General features: G+C 34.7%; 1 protein-coding gene across 1 annotated transcript; it reads right to left on the bottom strand.

Moving 5' to 3' along the window:
- Positions 1-1349: 1349 nt before the first annotated feature.
- Positions 1350-19018, bottom strand: LOC121262144 (MADS-box transcription factor 23-like). The gene is made up of 8 exons (XM_041164555.1): positions 18837-19018; positions 5203-5281; positions 2838-2899; positions 2162-2261; positions 1956-1997; positions 1833-1874; positions 1516-1664; positions 1350-1446 (listed from the first exon to the last, which is right to left on the bottom strand). Exons 1-8 carry the CDS (start codon positions 19016-19018, stop codon positions 1350-1352), a joined length of 753 nt encoding a protein of 250 aa, XP_041020489.1.

Raw genomic sequence — 19018 nt, 5'->3', positions numbered from 1 at the left:
AACTATAACTGGTAACCAATCTTGATTGAACAACAAAACTGAGACTTTTTAAGCAAAGTCAAAACGATTTGGTGCAAGGTTTTTAGGTTCAGCTTCAGTGACTGCTCTTTTTTTGGGTAGGGAATATCTTTTTTCAAATGGGTAGGTGAATAAATAGGCTCGGGTATATTTTCCTCTTTTTTTTTTTTTATTATTTTTTATAACATAACAACACTTCTTTTAAGTAAATAAGTTACTTTTAAGTAAATGAATTTTACTTTTGTTTTGTGTGATAATAAAATTTCTTTAATGGTTAAAATTTAGAAAAAGTTTTTCTAATTGTCTCTATTTTTTTCTTGTGGTGCAAATATAAAAATAGTTTTCATAATTGACCTAACAATGTTTTAGTGGCTGTAATAGTAAAAATATTTACAATTTTATAAAATATCACACGTATTCAAACATTTTTTAAAGATCCCATGGGGGCAATTTCACCCATTGCTTAATATGTGGCTCTGCCACTGCCGAGATTGGCTAACTTCTGTAAAAGTTTGCATATATTCAACTAAATAATTCCACTTTACTTTTTATGGAAAGAAAGCAGATGTTAGATTATCCATTACTTAGTCACAACTTAGGCTGTTGAGAAGAAGGGTGCCCTATGGCCCCTATCATATGCAGACTTTTTCTGCTCACATGGTTCATGTACACTATTGGGCCTAAAGGAGAAATCTTTTGTCGCTTGACGTGTAACAATATTTATATGTCTCAAACTTTGAGGTATTTACAGTTCTAAAAAAACCAAAACCATAGTCCAACATCCGTAAACATGACTTGAGAACAGATGAACCTAGAATATATAAAGGTTAAAACAGCTCCCATGCAATTGCCAAGTATAGGACGAGAAACGGGAGAACTAAGGCACTGAAGGTTGGTGCCCTGCAGATATATGGTTATCTTGAGGTATGGTTTACTGAGTGATATTTCAAGGGTTTCACTGATGTGTTTCTGATTTTGTCTTATATTTGTTGTCATTGTAGCTTATGTTATAGGTAAATGCTCAAATCATTCTAATCCTCTAATTTAGAAAATCTTATTGATTTTTTTATGCATTATCAAATTGAACTACAGTAATGGAGTTCAAATACATTGTACATGATCTTAGTATTAGACCTTGGTTCAGGCATAAGCAGGTGGAGTAGTATTAGGTCATTGTGTACATAGGTACGATAGATATCTGGTTTTGCCAGTAACTTTAACTGAATTTGTTGTTTATTTCATAAACATATCATACTGGTCATTGTGCTGATGGGATTGTTTGTAGCTCATCTCACACGAAGAAGTACATTCCTTTGTGCTTCGTCATTTGCTCAAAGTAAGTTGAATGACATCTGTCCAAAATCCTCAGCCATTTCTTTGATGTAGATGTACTCTGCTGCAGTAAATACATTGTTTTTGTGATCAATACTGAATTACCAAAAAGTAATTCGGTCTTCAACTACTTTTGGAAGGAGTTGAAAATAATTTTACTTTTACCCTGTTTCCCTTGTTGGTGGCTCATAAGTTTGTCTCTCGGGCTGGCATAGCTGAAGATGGATGGGGAGATCCAAGTGCTCTCTGGTGTTTGTTCCATATGGAGTGAATGAACTTAGGCTTTCTGCATTCATGTGTCTTGTGCTGTAAACCTGAGAGATTGGTCTGATTGTTATGCTTAAAAAATGTACTAGTTATCTTACCGTTTCAAAGCATGTAATGATGACTTAAGTTCTTTAGGAATGTTTGGAACTCAGATGAGATATAAACCAGAATACCTTCTTGTATAATTCCATATTTTCTTGTCGTATAAGGTTTACCTTCTTGTACAGTTCCATATTTTCCTGATGGATAAGATTGCCCTGCGATAAAAAGTGTAGCTTTAATGGCTGAAGTAGTTCCTGACAGAAAGCTGCAAAGAATTAGTGTTTTCCTGGAAATACCTTTCGACTTAGTTCTTGTATTTCATCGGTTAAGATTTGGTCCTGCAGATGTTAAAAGAGCATGTTTAGTGTCATGCATGTCTTCAGATTTTAACCTGCATTACTTCACAAACACAGTGAAGATGGAGGTTTTGGGGTTGGGGGGGGGGGGGGGGGGGGGGGGGGGGGGGGGGGGGGGGGGGGGTTGGATGGAGTAAGTTTCTGACCTTTTTCATTCGTACACCCTGCAGACTCAATTCTAGTTGATTCTCCAGATTCTGCAAGTCTTTGACACCCAGAGCATAAAGTTGTTCCCCCATCAAATGCCTGTCTTATCATGGCATTTTAATGTAGTTCAACAATTAGGGGTTAGATTTATATTGCTTATCTGTTTTCTATTAATAATATGAGTTGTTGGGACATATGGGATTGTTCATTCATTGTCATTGAAGCACATTTATTATTAGCTAGCATATGGTTCATGGGTATCTTGGAAAGACATAGCAATCAAATTGGCTTTTGATGTGTTTTACAGAGTCCATATTTATCTGGATCTTATCCTAGATTTTGAACATTGTAAAAGTTGATTTCCAATATTTGTTATATATATATATATATTTATATGTTTACACATGGGAAAAATACACTCCTCACCCTCCAACTATCAGGTATTTTACAAGCATCCTGTATAGCATTTGTGACCAAATATTTTAGTATCTCTTCTGATATTTAATTTATTATTTGCTCGACTCAAATAATTCCTATGCTAGCAGGTTACAAGGCATTCTGTATAGCATTTGTGACATAGCCAACATATGATAATTTCTGATACTTTCAGGTTAACCGCCCTTATTTTTATTTGTTGCATAATAAGTAATTTAAGCTAAAGGAGATAGATGGTACCGGTGGTTTTGTTGCAAGCTCTCTAATTGTTGCCTTAAGATTGCCACCTCCCTTTGCCAAAACTAGAAATTATAGAAGCACAAGTTAATTCCAACAAACTTACAAGGTTCTTTCCTCCACCCTGACTAAAAGGAAACAAATAGATTAAAAAAATATGTTCATAAACATTAACTATTAGAAATAAGTCAAAGCTGCTAGTGATTTCGAAGAAGTTTAACAATGGCCCTATGCTGATTTGAATTGGTTTAGAGCCAAACTACTAAAGCTATATTGAGCTATTTATGAGGTGGCAATCAAGCTATATTATTTCACCGCATCTTTTTTGATATGTTTGATTACTATCCATACCAACACCTTTTGATGTTATTTCACCAAACTTCATAAAATTTTCATGGGTCAGCTACGTAAAGCCTTTTGCATTTTAGATTAGACATAACATGTGATATTGCTGATATTCTCTTCCTGCTTTGGATGCACAAATCAACATGTAGTGAATTCAGGTGGATATATATAGACATGCGTACATGTATCAGTTGCTCATGACTGACACATGGTCTATTTAATCATTGCTAATCTTGAAACGAAGTGACTTTCAAGACATTGACAAAGTAATGATGCCATGATTTGAAATGTCAAAAGTAACCATTAAAATTTCTCTTTATCTCTCTCTTATAGATCGTGGTCTTGAATTATATTTCAAATTACTTCTTTTTCATTACAAGACTATGATTATGTTGTTTGTCTTAGGCTCTCAGCCATTAGGGTATTCTTGCGAAACTATTGCTCTTGGATGAGCGTGTTCAGAGAACCTCTGTTCCATGAGTTCTTTCCATGTCTTCTGCATTTTCTTGTAACATAATTCCATTGAAAAACAGTTTGTCTGCCCTGGCCTGGCATGATTCCAGAATTGTACGACTATTTGGCTTTGTTTTATAACGCTCCTATCAGTTTTTAACCACTAACTGAGGGTTTGATGTCCTTTTGTTTGGCAACCAACGATGCTTAGTATGATGAGAATATATAATTTCCTTTGCCTAATACAAAGGGCAACTGAGTTCTTTTGGGTACTTGAAAATTTTAGATTTGATTTTACCAAAAGCTTTATGATATAGAGTTTTACATTTAAATTATAAATATGTTGTAGTTGGTGTCTACATTTTTCAGTTTTCTGTAAGCATATTCTCACCTTCTCTGTATATATGTGGGTGGAAGGCTAGGGTAAGGTTAGAAGGAAAAGAGATCAAACAAGGGTAAGAAGTTATAAGATTTAAGGAGAAAGATTCCTTAGGTATATCTTTTCATTTATATGAATATCAGCACAGAAGTGTGTAAGGAAATAAAAAAAGAAAAAGAAGCTGAATCTGACTTCAGTGGCTGGACTTATCATCCTTTTGTTCAAGTATCCAAGAAACTGTGTCTTAAATTATTGCCATGGTGTCTATCAAAGATCCCCAAATTGATGCACATACTTAGGATGTGATTAATGAGGGCACACAAGAAGGGGGCTGTGATTGTGTTCAAAATGCCATTGATGGGGGGAGACGTGCTTGGATGCAGATCAAAGAAGAAATTGCATCTTTAAGGATGAGGGTAGCATGAGATGGACATTGCTGCACGAGAAATATTAAATTTTTGAAAGTTGAATTCTAATCATTGGCTATGATAGTTTTTTGCAGGTCATTTTTAAATGACCAACGCTGGAAATGTTTTCCTTAATTTGGAAATAATTGAGAAGGGAGCATGAAGGTGAAGGTTTCAATCCAACCATACAACCATACATATTCAAACTACTAGAGTAATACAAACTTTCTAGTCTCTTTCTTGTAGAAGTTCCTGATGATATGGCAAGGAGTATGATAAGAGTTTGTAAAGCAATGGCGGTAATATTGCCCTTCATGCTGTATATGATGAAGGTATGCAAAACAGTTTTAGTTGACTACTTATATATCTTGCAGGTATAACAGAGTAGGTAGATGATCGTATACTAGTTCTACTTTTCTGTGAGATAATTTATATGATATTGTGCATGGATTATCGATCCAACCTGTCTCAACTCTTCCATTGACAGCTCCTACATTTGAGAATGAAACACTCGGTTGATATGTCTAATCATTTATTGGGATAGTTTTTAGATTTATGGATGTACATGAAAGCTTTCCTTTCAGGGGGCACATCCCCCGATTCATGATCACTACAGATATTTTGGTAAAAAAAGAAGAAGATAGTACTCAGACATCCTAGAAGTTGTTATGAGGAATATCAAAATCGCAACATTTCATTAAAGATGCAAACACTTTCAAGCAAATCTCCCAGTTCTCATAGAAAATTTGCAGAGAAGGACCGAGGGAGGCTCAACATGGCATACCTTGGCCTCTGATGCTGGATTCTGCAGGTGCTGATGTTCCTCCTTTGACTTGTTATATCTCTCAGTTACTGCTTTGATGCTGATCAAAATACTTAGTATCAGTTGACTTTTCACTGTAAATACTGATATAAAAATAGAGCAATCATGCGGGAAAAAACATTGAACGCGTGAAAAACACCATAATGTTGGAGTTAAAGCTGAGCCATAAGAAAATTCCACGTCTAGTGCAAACATGTAGCTTTATGATGATATTAAGGTTAGACTGCATGGCATAGATTTTTCTGTTATCAAGGTGAGAATGTCTTGTCCTCTTAGGAGTTCCCTGGCCATGAGAATATCTTGTCCTCTTAGGAGTTCCCTAGCACGCTATTTGTCTTTATTTCGAAAAAAGTTGAGTTGCACTTATCTAAGGGGCTAAAGGCATTACTGCTTGTTTGGTTTCACTTCCCATCTCATCTCATCTCATCTCAACATTCAAACATCATTAAAATACAAACATTTTTCAATTTCAAATTTTCAAGTTTTCAACTTTTTCATCTAATTTTTACCAAATCATTACAACTTTCCTATACTTTCAAACAAAAAACAAAAAACAATTCCACTTTTTCAAATTCTAGAACAAAAAAGAAGTTATATTCTAATAATATCTTAATTTTATAATATTTTTATTTATCTTTTTCTTTCTCCTTTCTCAAAATTCCATAAAATATCTTAACTCAAATTATTTCATTACTATTCACAAACTATTTTACTACTATTAACATATTTTTTTTATCTAATTTTATTTGTGTAACGAAACGAGGCAATGGTTATGAAAAATGCAATCTATGCATCTCAAGAACTAATTATACATTACAAAAATGGTGAATTGTTAGCTGCAGTTATTTATGTTTTCTCTCAACTCATGCTACGATAAAAAAAACATACGGATTGCAATTCTGTTTTGGGTTGGTTAGATAAAGTTTGGTTATGTTGAAGTCAACCTATAATTTAGACCGACTTAACCCCTATAGAGAAATGCTTAGTCTACAAAGAGTGAGCTTACAAATGGATGTTGCTCGTTGGTATGCCGAATCTTATAATAAATGAAGTTTTGCAATTACACGTATGGAATTGTTTATAACTTATTTTATGAACCAAGTTTATATACATTAAGATATCTTTGAAGTGCACATTCAGTTGAAGTAAAAAGAGTAGTGAATTAGCCAAGAGAGTAATTGAGTAAGAAGAAAGAGGAAGATACTACACTATTTCAAAGTGGTTAGATGTTTTTTTTTTTTGGTTGCAATGTATGATAACAAGATAGGCATGATGAAGACATTATGCATATAAGCTCTATTAGGTTGGATTCGTAGATAGACAAAACTCCCCAACTTTTGAATCTATCGAAATTACCATCCAAAGTTCTTGGACCAGAATCCAACAAAAATAATCAAGAATAAACTTAAGGTCATGTTTGGATGTTGAGCTAAGTTGAATTCTTTATGAATAGTAGTGAATTGAAATCGTGGAGTGAGTTTTGTGGGGCCCACCTAAGATGAGTTTAGATGTGTTTGGATGTTAAGATGAGTTTAGATGTATTTATGAGAAGTTGAAAAAGGTTATGAGTCCTGCGTATAAAGAAGTGTTATATTAAAAAAGGTTGTGAGTCTTGTGTATAAAGATGTTTTGAGTTGAGATGAGTTTAGTGATTTGAGAGTTGAGTGTTTGGATGTAAGACTCAGTTTAAAATTAGACTGAACTGAATTGATCTTAGTTCAATCTAAGTTTCAAATGAATCCTAAATCGACCTAAATTGGCAAATTTTGTTTGGGTCTCCAGTCATCCAAGAGCTGAATTACTCTCTTGCCAAGCCATCCTAGAAATAAAGGTATATTTTTTTTTTTTTTGGGGGGGGAGGGGGTCATACCCCATCATGAGTTTCATCCACTCATGTGCTTCTAATTACCTAGTTAACAGGAAATGGTAAGGGGTCAATTCTCATTTTCAACCAACAAATAAGTGTCCATCTCTACTAATTTCTCGTGACATGAGTGCCCTACTGTGAGTTGTTCTAGGTTTTTTTTTTTGGTGCCATTGAGGAAGAGGGAGAAACATCCCTTCCCCTATACAATGCTCTCCTTCCTTGCCGTCTTTCTTTCATACCTTCACCTCCATGCTCTTCTTAGTGTTTCTTCTTCTACCCACTTTGGGAGGTCCCCCTCTCTCCTTCCCCTCTTCCCTTCCCTCCCCTCCCCTCTTCACTCCCCTTCCCACTCGATCTCTCTCTTTCATTCTACCTTTCTTCCATCCCTTTTGGGTTTTCCTTATTTTTTTACTGGTTATTGTTGCTGGATCTATTGCCCCGAGCAAACTGACCTTAGGTTGAGAAAGTATGGGATTTGTTGGGATCATGATTTCCTCTTGTATTTTTTTTTTATTAATATTTATTTCATGCATTTAAATTTTGATTGTTGAATAGGATATGATCTACGCCACCCCCTCCTTTTGTATATTTTTAGTTAATATTATTTGCTCATAAAACAGCAAAAAAAGTATCTGAAATGAGTGGAAGTCCCATTCGATAAAAATATTAATGACTAAAAAGGAAAATTTAGAAGATCATCCATATAAAGAGCCCCTACCAGCACATCATGATAATGGGTTTTATTTCTCATTCAATTGCCCTAACGTGTTTAAATGTCACACCTATTTGTTTATTGTTGCTTTACCAACATTCTAAAAGTACTACTGCTAATTCAGCTTACCCTACCTTATTGAAAGATATCTATCTGCATGCTTTAATTAATTCCTCCGCATGGTCCCTACATTTATGTTACAATAATTCTTACCTGTCCTAGCAACTGATACTACTTCAAATTATATTCTATTATCTTTCGATCGGTAGATTTGAATTGGAACAAAAGCTATTTATCCTAAGCCACCAATCTTAAGACAAGCTGATACACATGAAGTACTGTGAATGAGAGGAAGGCAACACGGCTACTATATTCGAAGGCGGATGAATCTGCCTAAATACTATGTATGTACGACTATCGATCAGATCAGGCTAGCAAAAGCTGCTAGCAAGCACTTGGATGCAATGCATCTACAATGAAAAGCCAAAGTTCTCGGCTGAATTTCGGGGGTATATCAATGATGCATGGCTAGCTTAGTTAATAGTTAAAAGTTTTCATGAGGCCATTAGGTTACATGTTTAATGATATCATCATTAGGTTTTCTACATGAGGCCACAAATCATGCCAAGAAAACAAAGTATTTTTGGATGGACATTAATTCGTGAGTAGAGGAGGGTTTTTAATGAGAGTTACGCACTTGGCTTTAATAAGTCCATCCAACCGTATTGCACTTGCGTTACTAGCTAGAATTAACCATGCAACTCATGTAGAACTAACCTTTTAGAATATGAATAATCCAACTTTATCATGTTTGGCAACTAAGTAAGTATTTTCAAAGAGGAATGCTACTCATCATCCATTTTGCTATCGTTCTGTCATCATCTCATGATATTGTATTAAATGATTGAATACTATTTATTATGTTTCACTAGTGGATTTATTATTTAATATCACATCAAAAGATATTAAGATGATGATAAAATGATGATAAATAGATTTTTCATTTTCGAAATGTTTTCAACATTTCTCGAATTTTCTCATAACCTCATTAACAAACATATAACAAAGCTAAAAAAACTATTTCAACTTTTCATCCAATTATTATCCAAATATAAACTCCAAAACAAAAACACTTTTAAAAAGTTATATTTAAATAACTTTTCAACGATACCTATTTGGTTTAACAAACTCCAATACAAAAGTTATTTAAAAAAACATTCAAAATCTTCTCTCTTATTTCTCAAAACTCAATAAGCAGCACATCTCATAAAAGTTTTCAAGATTGTCAAATATTTTCAAAATATTTCATAACCAAACATACCCTAACAATCGTGTGCAATCTTGTATGGTTTACTAAGAAAACTTATGGCAAAACGTTGATAATTCTGGATCACAAGCATGGTGAAGAAGTGGTAAATGAATATGAGGAAGACACGTTAGAAGCGACCTTAAGTTGAAGTTAGTATGACTAGATTATTCATGGTCATGGGAAGGATGGGAATTCAAAGTAAGAAATATAAAAAATTTTGACTAGATCAAGATTGATTGGATCATGGAAGCGATTGATTGTGCTAAAGTACATGAGATATAATGTTTCAATGAAGAGTTTTGGTTCAAAATCCATAAATAGCTTGTTCAATTGTGTGTAATGTAGTGATGCATCATACTAGAACTTGAATTGGTTGGCCAATTCACAGTTGATAGTTTGGTCCTTGTAGTTTGTCGCAATTGATGAGTGCCATTTCCTAAGGCCAAATTCTAACCCTAAACTAAACTCATATCCAACACAGGTCATGGGTGATTTTAGGAGGTTCTTGCTTGTTTAAGGAAATTGACACAGATAGGTATTTGCCCCAGGCCCCCAATGTGTGGGTATATTTTGGTCGCCAATCATTTTGAGAGAGAGAGAGAGAGAGAGTGGAGGTGATGACTTGCAGCAATGTGGGCTATGCTATGGTGGCTCATGGGCATCTATAATAGTAGTGGCGCACTTGAGAGGAAGAGAGAAGAAAACAAGAGATCAAAGAGTTTTCTTTAACGAAACCCTAATTTGGATTATAATATGAACTATAAGGGGTTTTTCTAAAGTTAATATCGATATAAGTGTGTGGGTATCAACATCCTCCCTTGTTGTTCCTGATATATACCAGCCTAGCATCTGCCAACTTTCCTTTTGTGTTTTTTGAAAAAATCCATGCATTCTTGATGTAATGGAAAAGAAATCCACCCATTATCCTCGTGACACTATAGATTCATGGAGATTAGTCGGTTATAATTGACTCACTAAGAACTTGTATTCACGATTGAAAATTAGGTTAAATAGTTAAAGGTGGAACCTAATTTGACTTATGCATACTATTTATTGTCTGTCACACACGAAATTATGGTTTTGAAACATGATTTTACTTATTTTTTACATGAGAGGTATATTGTGTTGATTAAGAGGAAGGCATAATATTATAATATTTTGATAGAGGAAGAGCTATATCATTTTCTATGATGAAATCATTGATTAGTTTGACAGTGTTTCATCACTAGATTGATTTATGCGTAAACATGAGATCATGAAACCACCCATCTTCGGATGTATTCTTCTACATTAATAGGAGTCCAAAAGCAAGGCTAAAAGATGATCAGAAATTTTGCATACTGGAATAAAAGCATGCTGCATATTCAAATTGTCATGTCAATGAAAGGAGTACAGAGAATCATGGACTTGATTAGTGATCAAGCAAGTTCCCAACATTAACATAACATATAGATCATGGGATTTTACTTTTTCTATAATATGCATGATTAGTTCTTTAAATTTATACTTGTTCTTTGTCAATATTGAAACCATTCAGCAGTGGACTAGGTCTTGATCATGTTTTCTAAAACAATTGGGTTTTCCTTGCACTAATAGATCAAATATAGTTTTGCAACATATATCTAATTCTAAAGTAGATGAAAGACTCACGTGGTAGCTCCTACTCTAAAGAATATTGATTTGACTTGAGAAGCCAATGTTGAAATTGTTGAGAAATAATCTCATATTATCTGTGGATAAAATCTTGGACATGTTTATAAGGAATGAACAATCATCTCTTGTAAAATCAGTTTTATGAGATGAGTTAGACCAATGGATTTTTTCATAGTATCAAAACTTGTCACAGGACGAATGGGGGCTCACACTACTTATCCCGTGACAATGACTAAAAAAAATATTAGCCTGCACCTGAAGGAGGATATTGAAGAATAATCCCATATTGCCTGTGAACAAAGTCTTGGGTATGTTGATAAGAAATGAGCAATCATCTCTTGTAGGACCGATTTTGTGAGATGAGTTAAACCATTGAATTTCTTTAGAAATAAGGAAATGGTGAAGATCGCCGTTAGTAGAGAAGTGAAGTAGTGCATGGAGATATTGTGAATTGTGAAAGCCCTACATTAAATGGATAGTAGATCTTGGAGCTGTTGTATGAGTATGAAGTACTCTCACATAAGTTGTTTACTAGATATATAGAATTAACTAATCGTATATATGAACCTGATCCAATTATTAATATAGAGCTGATCAGGTGATTAGAACTTTCTTAAGATATGAAAATTGACAAATGGCTGTACTATCAAAGTTAGGACCTTTGTGTCAAGTCGCAATGCAAAGATTGAATTCGAAAATTATATTAACATCTTCGATAGTGAAAACCCTATATATAATGGTGGGTGGATTGCAAAGATGTTCATTAATGCCTATATACCATGTCTCATTTGGAATGTAATTTATTATGCAAAGGTATATATGTTATATATAGGTAATTTTGACTATATATAATACTGCATGCATGCAAATGCGGCTAGCTAGTAGTTCCTCAGTTGTAATATGTATGTCAATACATTTTATTTGTTGCTTATTACTAATGTGGTTTTTTCTCTTATTAATTGTTTTTTAAAGTGATAGATTCTGGAACTTATAAGGTAGTGTTAATAAGGGAAGCATGTGGGATGCTCGTGGCTTCTTTAATCTGAAAGGCTGTATATTGAACCGTTGGATCTCTACACGTGGTGGCATCTGTTGATACATATATATATATATATCTCATTTCCTTTGTAAGCCTAGATGGATGAATTCATTTGTGTAAATACGGTAGTCTGAGAGAGAAAGCAGAGAAGGGAGGCGATTCTAGGGTTTCTAGGGCTTTCTAGGGTTTGCTCTTGGAGGGAAGAAATCAGTGCGATTTCTTGTGAGTTCTGAGGGGTTTTGTAACTCTGGTGTACTGAGACTTCTCTGTGAAGTATCTTTTATAAATAAAGATCTCTGTGGCTTCTCTGAGGCCATTCCTGTCGTGGATGTAGACCATTAGGGTCGAACCACGTATATCGGTGTGTTCTTTCCTTATATCCTTTCATTTCCTTTTGCAGTTTATATTTCTGTTATTTTCTATTCTTTTTCTTGATATTTGATCTTTCTGTTCTTGATATATTTTGTGCCTCATTTTATCTATACGATTTGGTTGTGGTTGATATCAAACTGCGAGACTTGTGATAAAACTACTTTTTTGTTTGAGTGAAAAACTGACAGTTTTATAACAAAGAAACAAAAAGTTTTATTACAAAGTTATTTTTAGTTTTCATAATATAGCTAATTTTTCTAACAATTGGTATCGAGAGACAGGTTCATGGGGACCATGAGGTTTGATATAGATAAGTTTACTGGGGATAATGATTTTGGCTTATGGAGAATCAAAATGAGAGCACTGCTAGTCCAACATGGACTGCAGGATGCTCTCCTTGGTGAGAAACAGAAGGGTTTTTCCTCGAAAGAGGAAGAAAAGGAGGCTGAGGACAGCCTCCAGAAGGCTCACAGTGCTCTAATACTCTCTCTTGGGGATAAAGTCCTAAGAGAGGTGGCTAGTGACAACACAGCTGCAGATATATGGCTAAAATTAGAAAATTTGTACATGACTAAATCCCTAGCAAACAGATTACACAAGAAAACCAAATTGTATACTTTCAAGATGATACCTGGAACTCCAATAGGGCAGCACCTTGATGAGTTCAATAAAATTATACTAGACCTAGCTAATATAGATATTAAGGTGGATGAGGATTAGGCTATCCTCTTGATGAGTTCTTTGGACTCATCATACCTAAACCTAAAAGAAACCATGATGTATGGTAGAGATTCTTTGACTCTTGATGAAGTACAATCTGTACTTCATACTAGGCAACTACAAAACAAAGGAGATATCAAACAAAATCATGGGGAATGTTTGTCTGTTAGGGGTAAAACAGAAAAGAGAGAAAAAAAGGGGGCAAGAATGAAAACAAGAAATTTAGGTCTAGGTCAAAAGGAAAACAGTTTAAATGTTTTCATTGTCACAAGGAAGGGCATTTTAAGAAAGATTGCCCTGATAGGAAGACAAACCTATGGAATAAAACTAAAGAGGTAGGGGATGCTTCTGTAGTTTTAGAAGGTTATGAAAGTGCTGAGGTACTTACTGTTAGTGAAGTTGATTAAAAAACAGAGTGGATAATGGACTCTGGTTGCTCCTTTCATATGTGTCCAATTAGGGATTTGTTTGAGTCATTCTCTGATTTAGATGGGGACATGTAATTCTAGGAAACAATAAGTCTTGTAAAGTCATGGGAATATGGTCAGTTAGACTTAAAATGCATGATGGGATGGAACAAGTGTTGAGGGAAGTCAGGTTCATTCCTGAGTTAAAGAGAAATTTAATTTCTCTTGGTATGCTTGATTTGGCTGGCTATACCTTCAAATCTGAGTCTGGGGTCCTTAGAGTTACTAAAGGTTTCTTAGTTATTATGAAAGGGTAATTAAAAATGGCTTGTATACACTACTTAGGAAGACAGTAGTTGGTGAAGCTTCTCCAACTCAGAACATAGTTGAGAATAAAGCTGTGTTATGGCATAGGAGACTTGGGCATGTAAGTCAAGGGGGTCTTTTAGAACTACAAAAACAGGGGCTGCTTAGTGACCAAAACCTAGGGAACTTACCTTTCTGTGAAGATTTTATCTATGGAAAGGCAAAGAGGGTTAGTTTTAAGTCAGCAATACACAATACTAAACAAACCCTAGACTATGTCCATTCTGATCTACAGGGACCTGCAAGAGTGAATTCACACAGTGGAGGGAGTTACTTCTTCTCCTTAGTTGATGATTACTCTAGGAGGGTCTGGATTTATATCCTTAAAAATAAGAGTGACACATTTGAAAAATTCAAGGAGTGGGAGACTCTAGTGGAAAACCAAGTAGGTAGAAAACTCAAGACCCTAAGGATTGACAATGGTCTTGAGTTTCTGTCAAATGAGTTCAACATGTACTGTCAAAAGGAAGGAATTCTTAGGCATAAAATAGTAAGAGAAACCCCTCAATAGAATGGCTTAGCTGAAATGATGAATAAGACCATTTTAAAAAGGGTAAGATGTATGTTGTCAAATTTAGGGCTGTCCAAAACTTTCTAGGCAGAAGCTGCCACTACTGCTGTTCACCTTATAAATAAATGTCCTTCATCTGCTATAGGTTTTAAAACTCCACATGAGTTGTGGTTTGGGAAACCTCCCAGCTATGACTACCTAAGAGTTTTTGGGTGTGTTGTCTATGCACACTCAAAAACTGACAAGCTGGAACCTAGGGCACTTAAGTGCACATTTATAGGATATCCTGAAGGTGTAAAGGGCTACAAACTTTGGGTAGATGGACCTGGAAGGTATAAGTGCATTGTGAGTAGAGATGTGACTTTTAATGAGTCACAGATGGCTCAGGTACAGGAGGAAAAGGTAGACCAAGAGATGGATAAGTTCCCAAGGGGATCTCAGATTGAGGTGGAGCATCTTAATGCCCAATCTGAACCTGAAATTGGGACAAATAATAACCCTGATGGAGGAGACTCAGGGGACATTGATCAAGGTAGAGATAACTCTTATAACCTAGTCAGAGATAGGCAAAAGAGAGTTATCAAACCACCCATAAGGTATGGGCAGGCAGAACTCACAATGTTTGCTCTAACAGTAGCTGATGAAGTGATTTATCAGAAACCAAAAAGTTATAAAGAGGCAGTAACTAGTAAAGATTCTGCTAAATGGATTCTTGCTATGCATGAGGAAATGAAATCTCTTAATAAAAATAAAACTTGGGTTTTAGTGCCTAAACCTAAAGGGGTTAAACTTGTTGGATCCAAGTGGATCTATAAAAGAAAGGAAAGCATACCAGGGATAGAAGGAACCAGGTATAAGGCTAGGCTTGTAGCAAAAGGGTTTACACAGAGAGAAGGAATTGATTTTAATGAGATCTTCTCCCCTGTGGTTAAACATAGTTCAATTAGGTTACTGTTACCTTATACAGCTTCTAAAAATCTACATCTAGAACAGTTAGATGTTAAAACTACTTTTCTACATGGAGAACTTGAAGAAGAAATTTATATGCAGCCTCCTGAAGGTTTTTCTAATAAAATTAATACTAATCAAGTGTCTCCTTAAAAAATCTTTATATGGCCTTAAACAATCACCAAGGCAGTGGTATAAAAGATTTGATACACATGATTAATAATAATTTTAAAAGAAGCTGCTATGACAGTTGTGTTTATTACAAGGAAGAAAAAGGAACTTTTGTTTATCTTCTATTATATGTTGATGATATGTTGGTAGCTTGTAAAGACACTAAATTAATTGAACAAGTTAAATGCATGCTGAAATCAGAATTTGAAATGAAGGAACTGGGTCCTGCTAAGAAAATTTTAGGAATGGAAATTGAAAGGGACAGAAGTGTAGGAATGCTGTACTTGTCTCATAGAAATTACATTTCTAAAATTCTCAACAGATTTGGTATGGAACATGTAAAACCTGTAAATACACCACTAGGACAACATTTCAAATTGTCATTAGATCAGGCCCCTAAAAGAAACTCAGATATTAGTTTTATGCAACAAATTCCTTATGCTAGCATGGTAGGAAGTATAACGTATGCAATGGTTTGTTCTAGGCCTGATCTGACTTATGCAGTGAGTGTAGTTAGCAGATTTATAAGCAACCCAGGAAAACCCCATTGGCAGGCTATTAAATGGGTGTTAAGGTATCTTGTAGGCACTACAAACTTAGGTCTCAATTTTGGGAACAAGGTAGAAAAAGGCTATGAACTAACTGGTTTTGTAGACTCTGACTTTGCAGGGAGTGTAGACACTAGGAAGTCTTTAACTGGCTATGTGTTTACTGCTTTTGGGGAGCTATTAGCTGGAAATCACACTTACAATTTGTAGTGGCATTGTCCACTACAGAAGCTGAATATATAGCATTAACAGAAGCCATTAAAGAAGCCATATGGTTAAAAGGTATTGCAAATGAGTTAAATATTTATAATGGTAACATCACAGTACACTGTGATAACCAAAGTACATTGCATTTAGCTAAAAACCAAGTCTTTCATGAAAAGTCCAAACATATTGTTGTAAGGTTTCATTTTGTTAGAGATGTTATAGAATCTAAAGTAGTAAGTGTTGAAAAGGTCTCAACTGAGGATAACCCCTCAGGTATGATGACCAAGTCTGTACCTTGGTCTAAGTTCAGAAACTGTCTGAACTTAATTGGTGTGGAGTCCAGGGTCAGTTCCCATTAAGGGAACAATGCAGGAATGTGCCAATGATGAAGGTTACTTTTCTTTTGAACTTTGGCAAATAAATGTTTTGCCAAGGTGGAGATTTGTAATATGTATGTCAATACATTTTATTTGTTGCTTATTACTAATGTGGTTTTTTCTCTTATTAATTGTTTTTTAAAGTGATAGATTCCAGAACTTATAAGGCAGTGTTAATAAGGGAAGCACGTGGGATGCTCGTGGCTTCTTTAATCTGAAAGGCTGTATATTGAACCGTTGGATCTCTACATGTGGTGGCATCTGTTGATACATACATATATATATATATATATATATATCTCATTTCCTTTGTAACCCTAGACGGATGAATTCATTTTGTGTAAATACGGCAGTCTAAGAGAGAGAGCAGAGAAGGGAGGCGATTCTAGGGTTTCTAGGACTTTCTAGGGTTTGCTCTTGGAGGGAAGAAATCAGTGCGATTTCTTGTGAGTTCTGAGGGGTTTTGTAACTCTGGTGTACTGAGACTTCTCTGCGAAGTATCTTTTATAAATAAAGATCTCTGTGGCTTCTCTGAGGCCATTCCTGCCATGGATGTAGACCATTAGGGTCGAATCACATATATCGGTGTGTTCTTTCCTTATATCATTTCATTTCCTTTTGCAGTTTATCTTTCTGTTATTTTCTATTATTTTTCTTGATATCTGATCTTTCTGTTCTTGATATATTTTGTGCCTCATTTTATCTGTACGATTTGGTTGTGGTTGATATCAAACTGTGAAACTTGTGATAAAACTACTTTTTTGTTTGGGTGAAAAACTGACAGTTTTATAACAAAGAAACAATAGGTTTTATTACAAAGTTATTTTTAGTTTTCATAATATAGCTAATTTTTCTAACATCGGTATATTATATACACGACGCTAATCTTTCTGATAGAATAAGAGATCATAATATGGAAAAGGAAGGAAAACCTGAAACAATCTAAGTTGACCTACCAGTACTCAAGCAATAGTGTATATTTTGCCTACTCGTGCTGCCGTGCATGTCATGGTTCGTTTTTATTTTTATTTTCCATATCTATATATGCCTGAGAATTCGGTCGATCTCTTTTATATATTACATGGAGAGGGAGGCGGGTTACAATCATGGCTCGTTATTTCTTTGTTAGTTTCTCAATATGCATGCATGTTTTATATATGTTCTTGTTACCATGCATTCCATAGCTTTATTTCTCTAAAAATCTCAACCCAAAAGAAAAATTGTCGCGACATTAATGTATGATGTATAAAATATACATGAAGAGAATGATCCATTGAACAAAGAAAAATCACACCCCCAACACATATGTATATATCTTATTGCAATGCATCATCAAATATCGAATCGATAGCTCTAATTGGTGATAGTTTTGCTAATTACCAAATGATGAAAAAAAGTCATTAAATTGATTCCATTATTATTTCTCCCTTAGAAACTTATAAATACTGGTGATCTCATGATTATAAAAATATCAATAAATTAGGTGTAGATTGATTAACCAGTACCTTTCCCTGAGATCGCCTTTGGCCGGTAAAAGGGAATCGTACTACTCCTGGTCACTTAATATATTAGTAGTTGGCACAGTTTTAATCCCTTGACCTACAAATTAAACATAATTGGGGTTCTACTCATCATGTGTAGATCATGTAATTGCGTGTGATTCTTCTAATTTCCAGTATGATCTGATCTTCATTTTATCTACTTCTAAAAGGCCGACACTAGCTAGCCATCTAATTACAAGTTATATATCTTTGAGAAAATATATTTACAAGAGAAGAGAACTGAAGACACTCCAAAGCAATATATATATATATATATATATATATATATATATATATATATATATAGTCCCTTTATTCAGTTTTTGATTCTCTGATCGGCTTCCTCCTCTCGCAAATGATTATCCGCGAGAGATACGTGAGTTTTTACTCGACCAAGGCATACAATAGAGTCAAGAGTATGCAGTGCACGCAATTCCTTATAAGGACCATCCTCACACCAAGCTGCCAAGATTCCTAGCTAGTCTTTCTAGTTACTGCCATGCAGACTATATATATATATATATATATATATATATATATATATATATATATATATATCTGTGTGTGTTATACACAACAGGCAATTAAAGCCTAAATGGATAATATTATTTGAATAACATATATTATACATATATTTGAAGGATATTAGGACATGTCAAATTCTTGGAAGATAGAAAAGTAAAACACACAATTTCAAGAAAATAAATAAATAAGAATTGTATAATTGTAAAATATAATTAAGCTACAGGTGCAGAAGATGTTAAAAAAATTTGATAAAATCATGCGAGACAAAGTACTAGAACAAACGAACAAATTAATTAACGTCGTTAGTGAAAAATTGTCAGACCTGGTGCTTGCAAACTCATATAGTTTCCCAGTGCTTGAGAAGATTACAAGGCCAACTTCAGCATCACACAGGATTGCAAGCTCCTTTGCCTTTTTGATCAACCCTTTCCTCCGCTTCGAAAAAGTAACTTGCCTGCTCGTTGAATTATCGATCCTTTGAATTGCGATCTTCCCTCTCCCCAT

This window comes from Juglans microcarpa x Juglans regia, chromosome 4S, assembly GCF_004785595.1.
Source record: "Juglans microcarpa x Juglans regia isolate MS1-56 chromosome 4S, Jm3101_v1.0, whole genome shotgun sequence".
Classification (NCBI taxonomy): Eukaryota; Viridiplantae; Streptophyta; class Magnoliopsida; order Fagales; family Juglandaceae; genus Juglans; species Juglans microcarpa x Juglans regia.
The sequence above is the reverse complement of the archived record's forward strand: the minus strand, read 5'-3'. Positions and strand labels throughout refer to the sequence as shown.

Excerpts from the sequence above, each read along its gene's own strand:
- LOC121262144 (XM_041164555.1), bottom strand. The coding sequence starts at position 19,018 with ATGGGGAGAGGGAAGATCGCAATTCAAAGGATCGATAATTCAACGAGC. Across the intron at positions 5,282-18,836 it reads TATGAGTTTGCAAGCACCAG|CATCAAAGCAGTAACTGAGA; the intron begins GTCTGACAATTT and ends TATTTTGATCAG. Across the intron at positions 1,998-2,161 it reads AGGGTGTACGAATGAAAAAG|GACCAAATCTTAACCGATGA; the intron begins GTCAGAAACTTA and ends TAACATCTGCAG.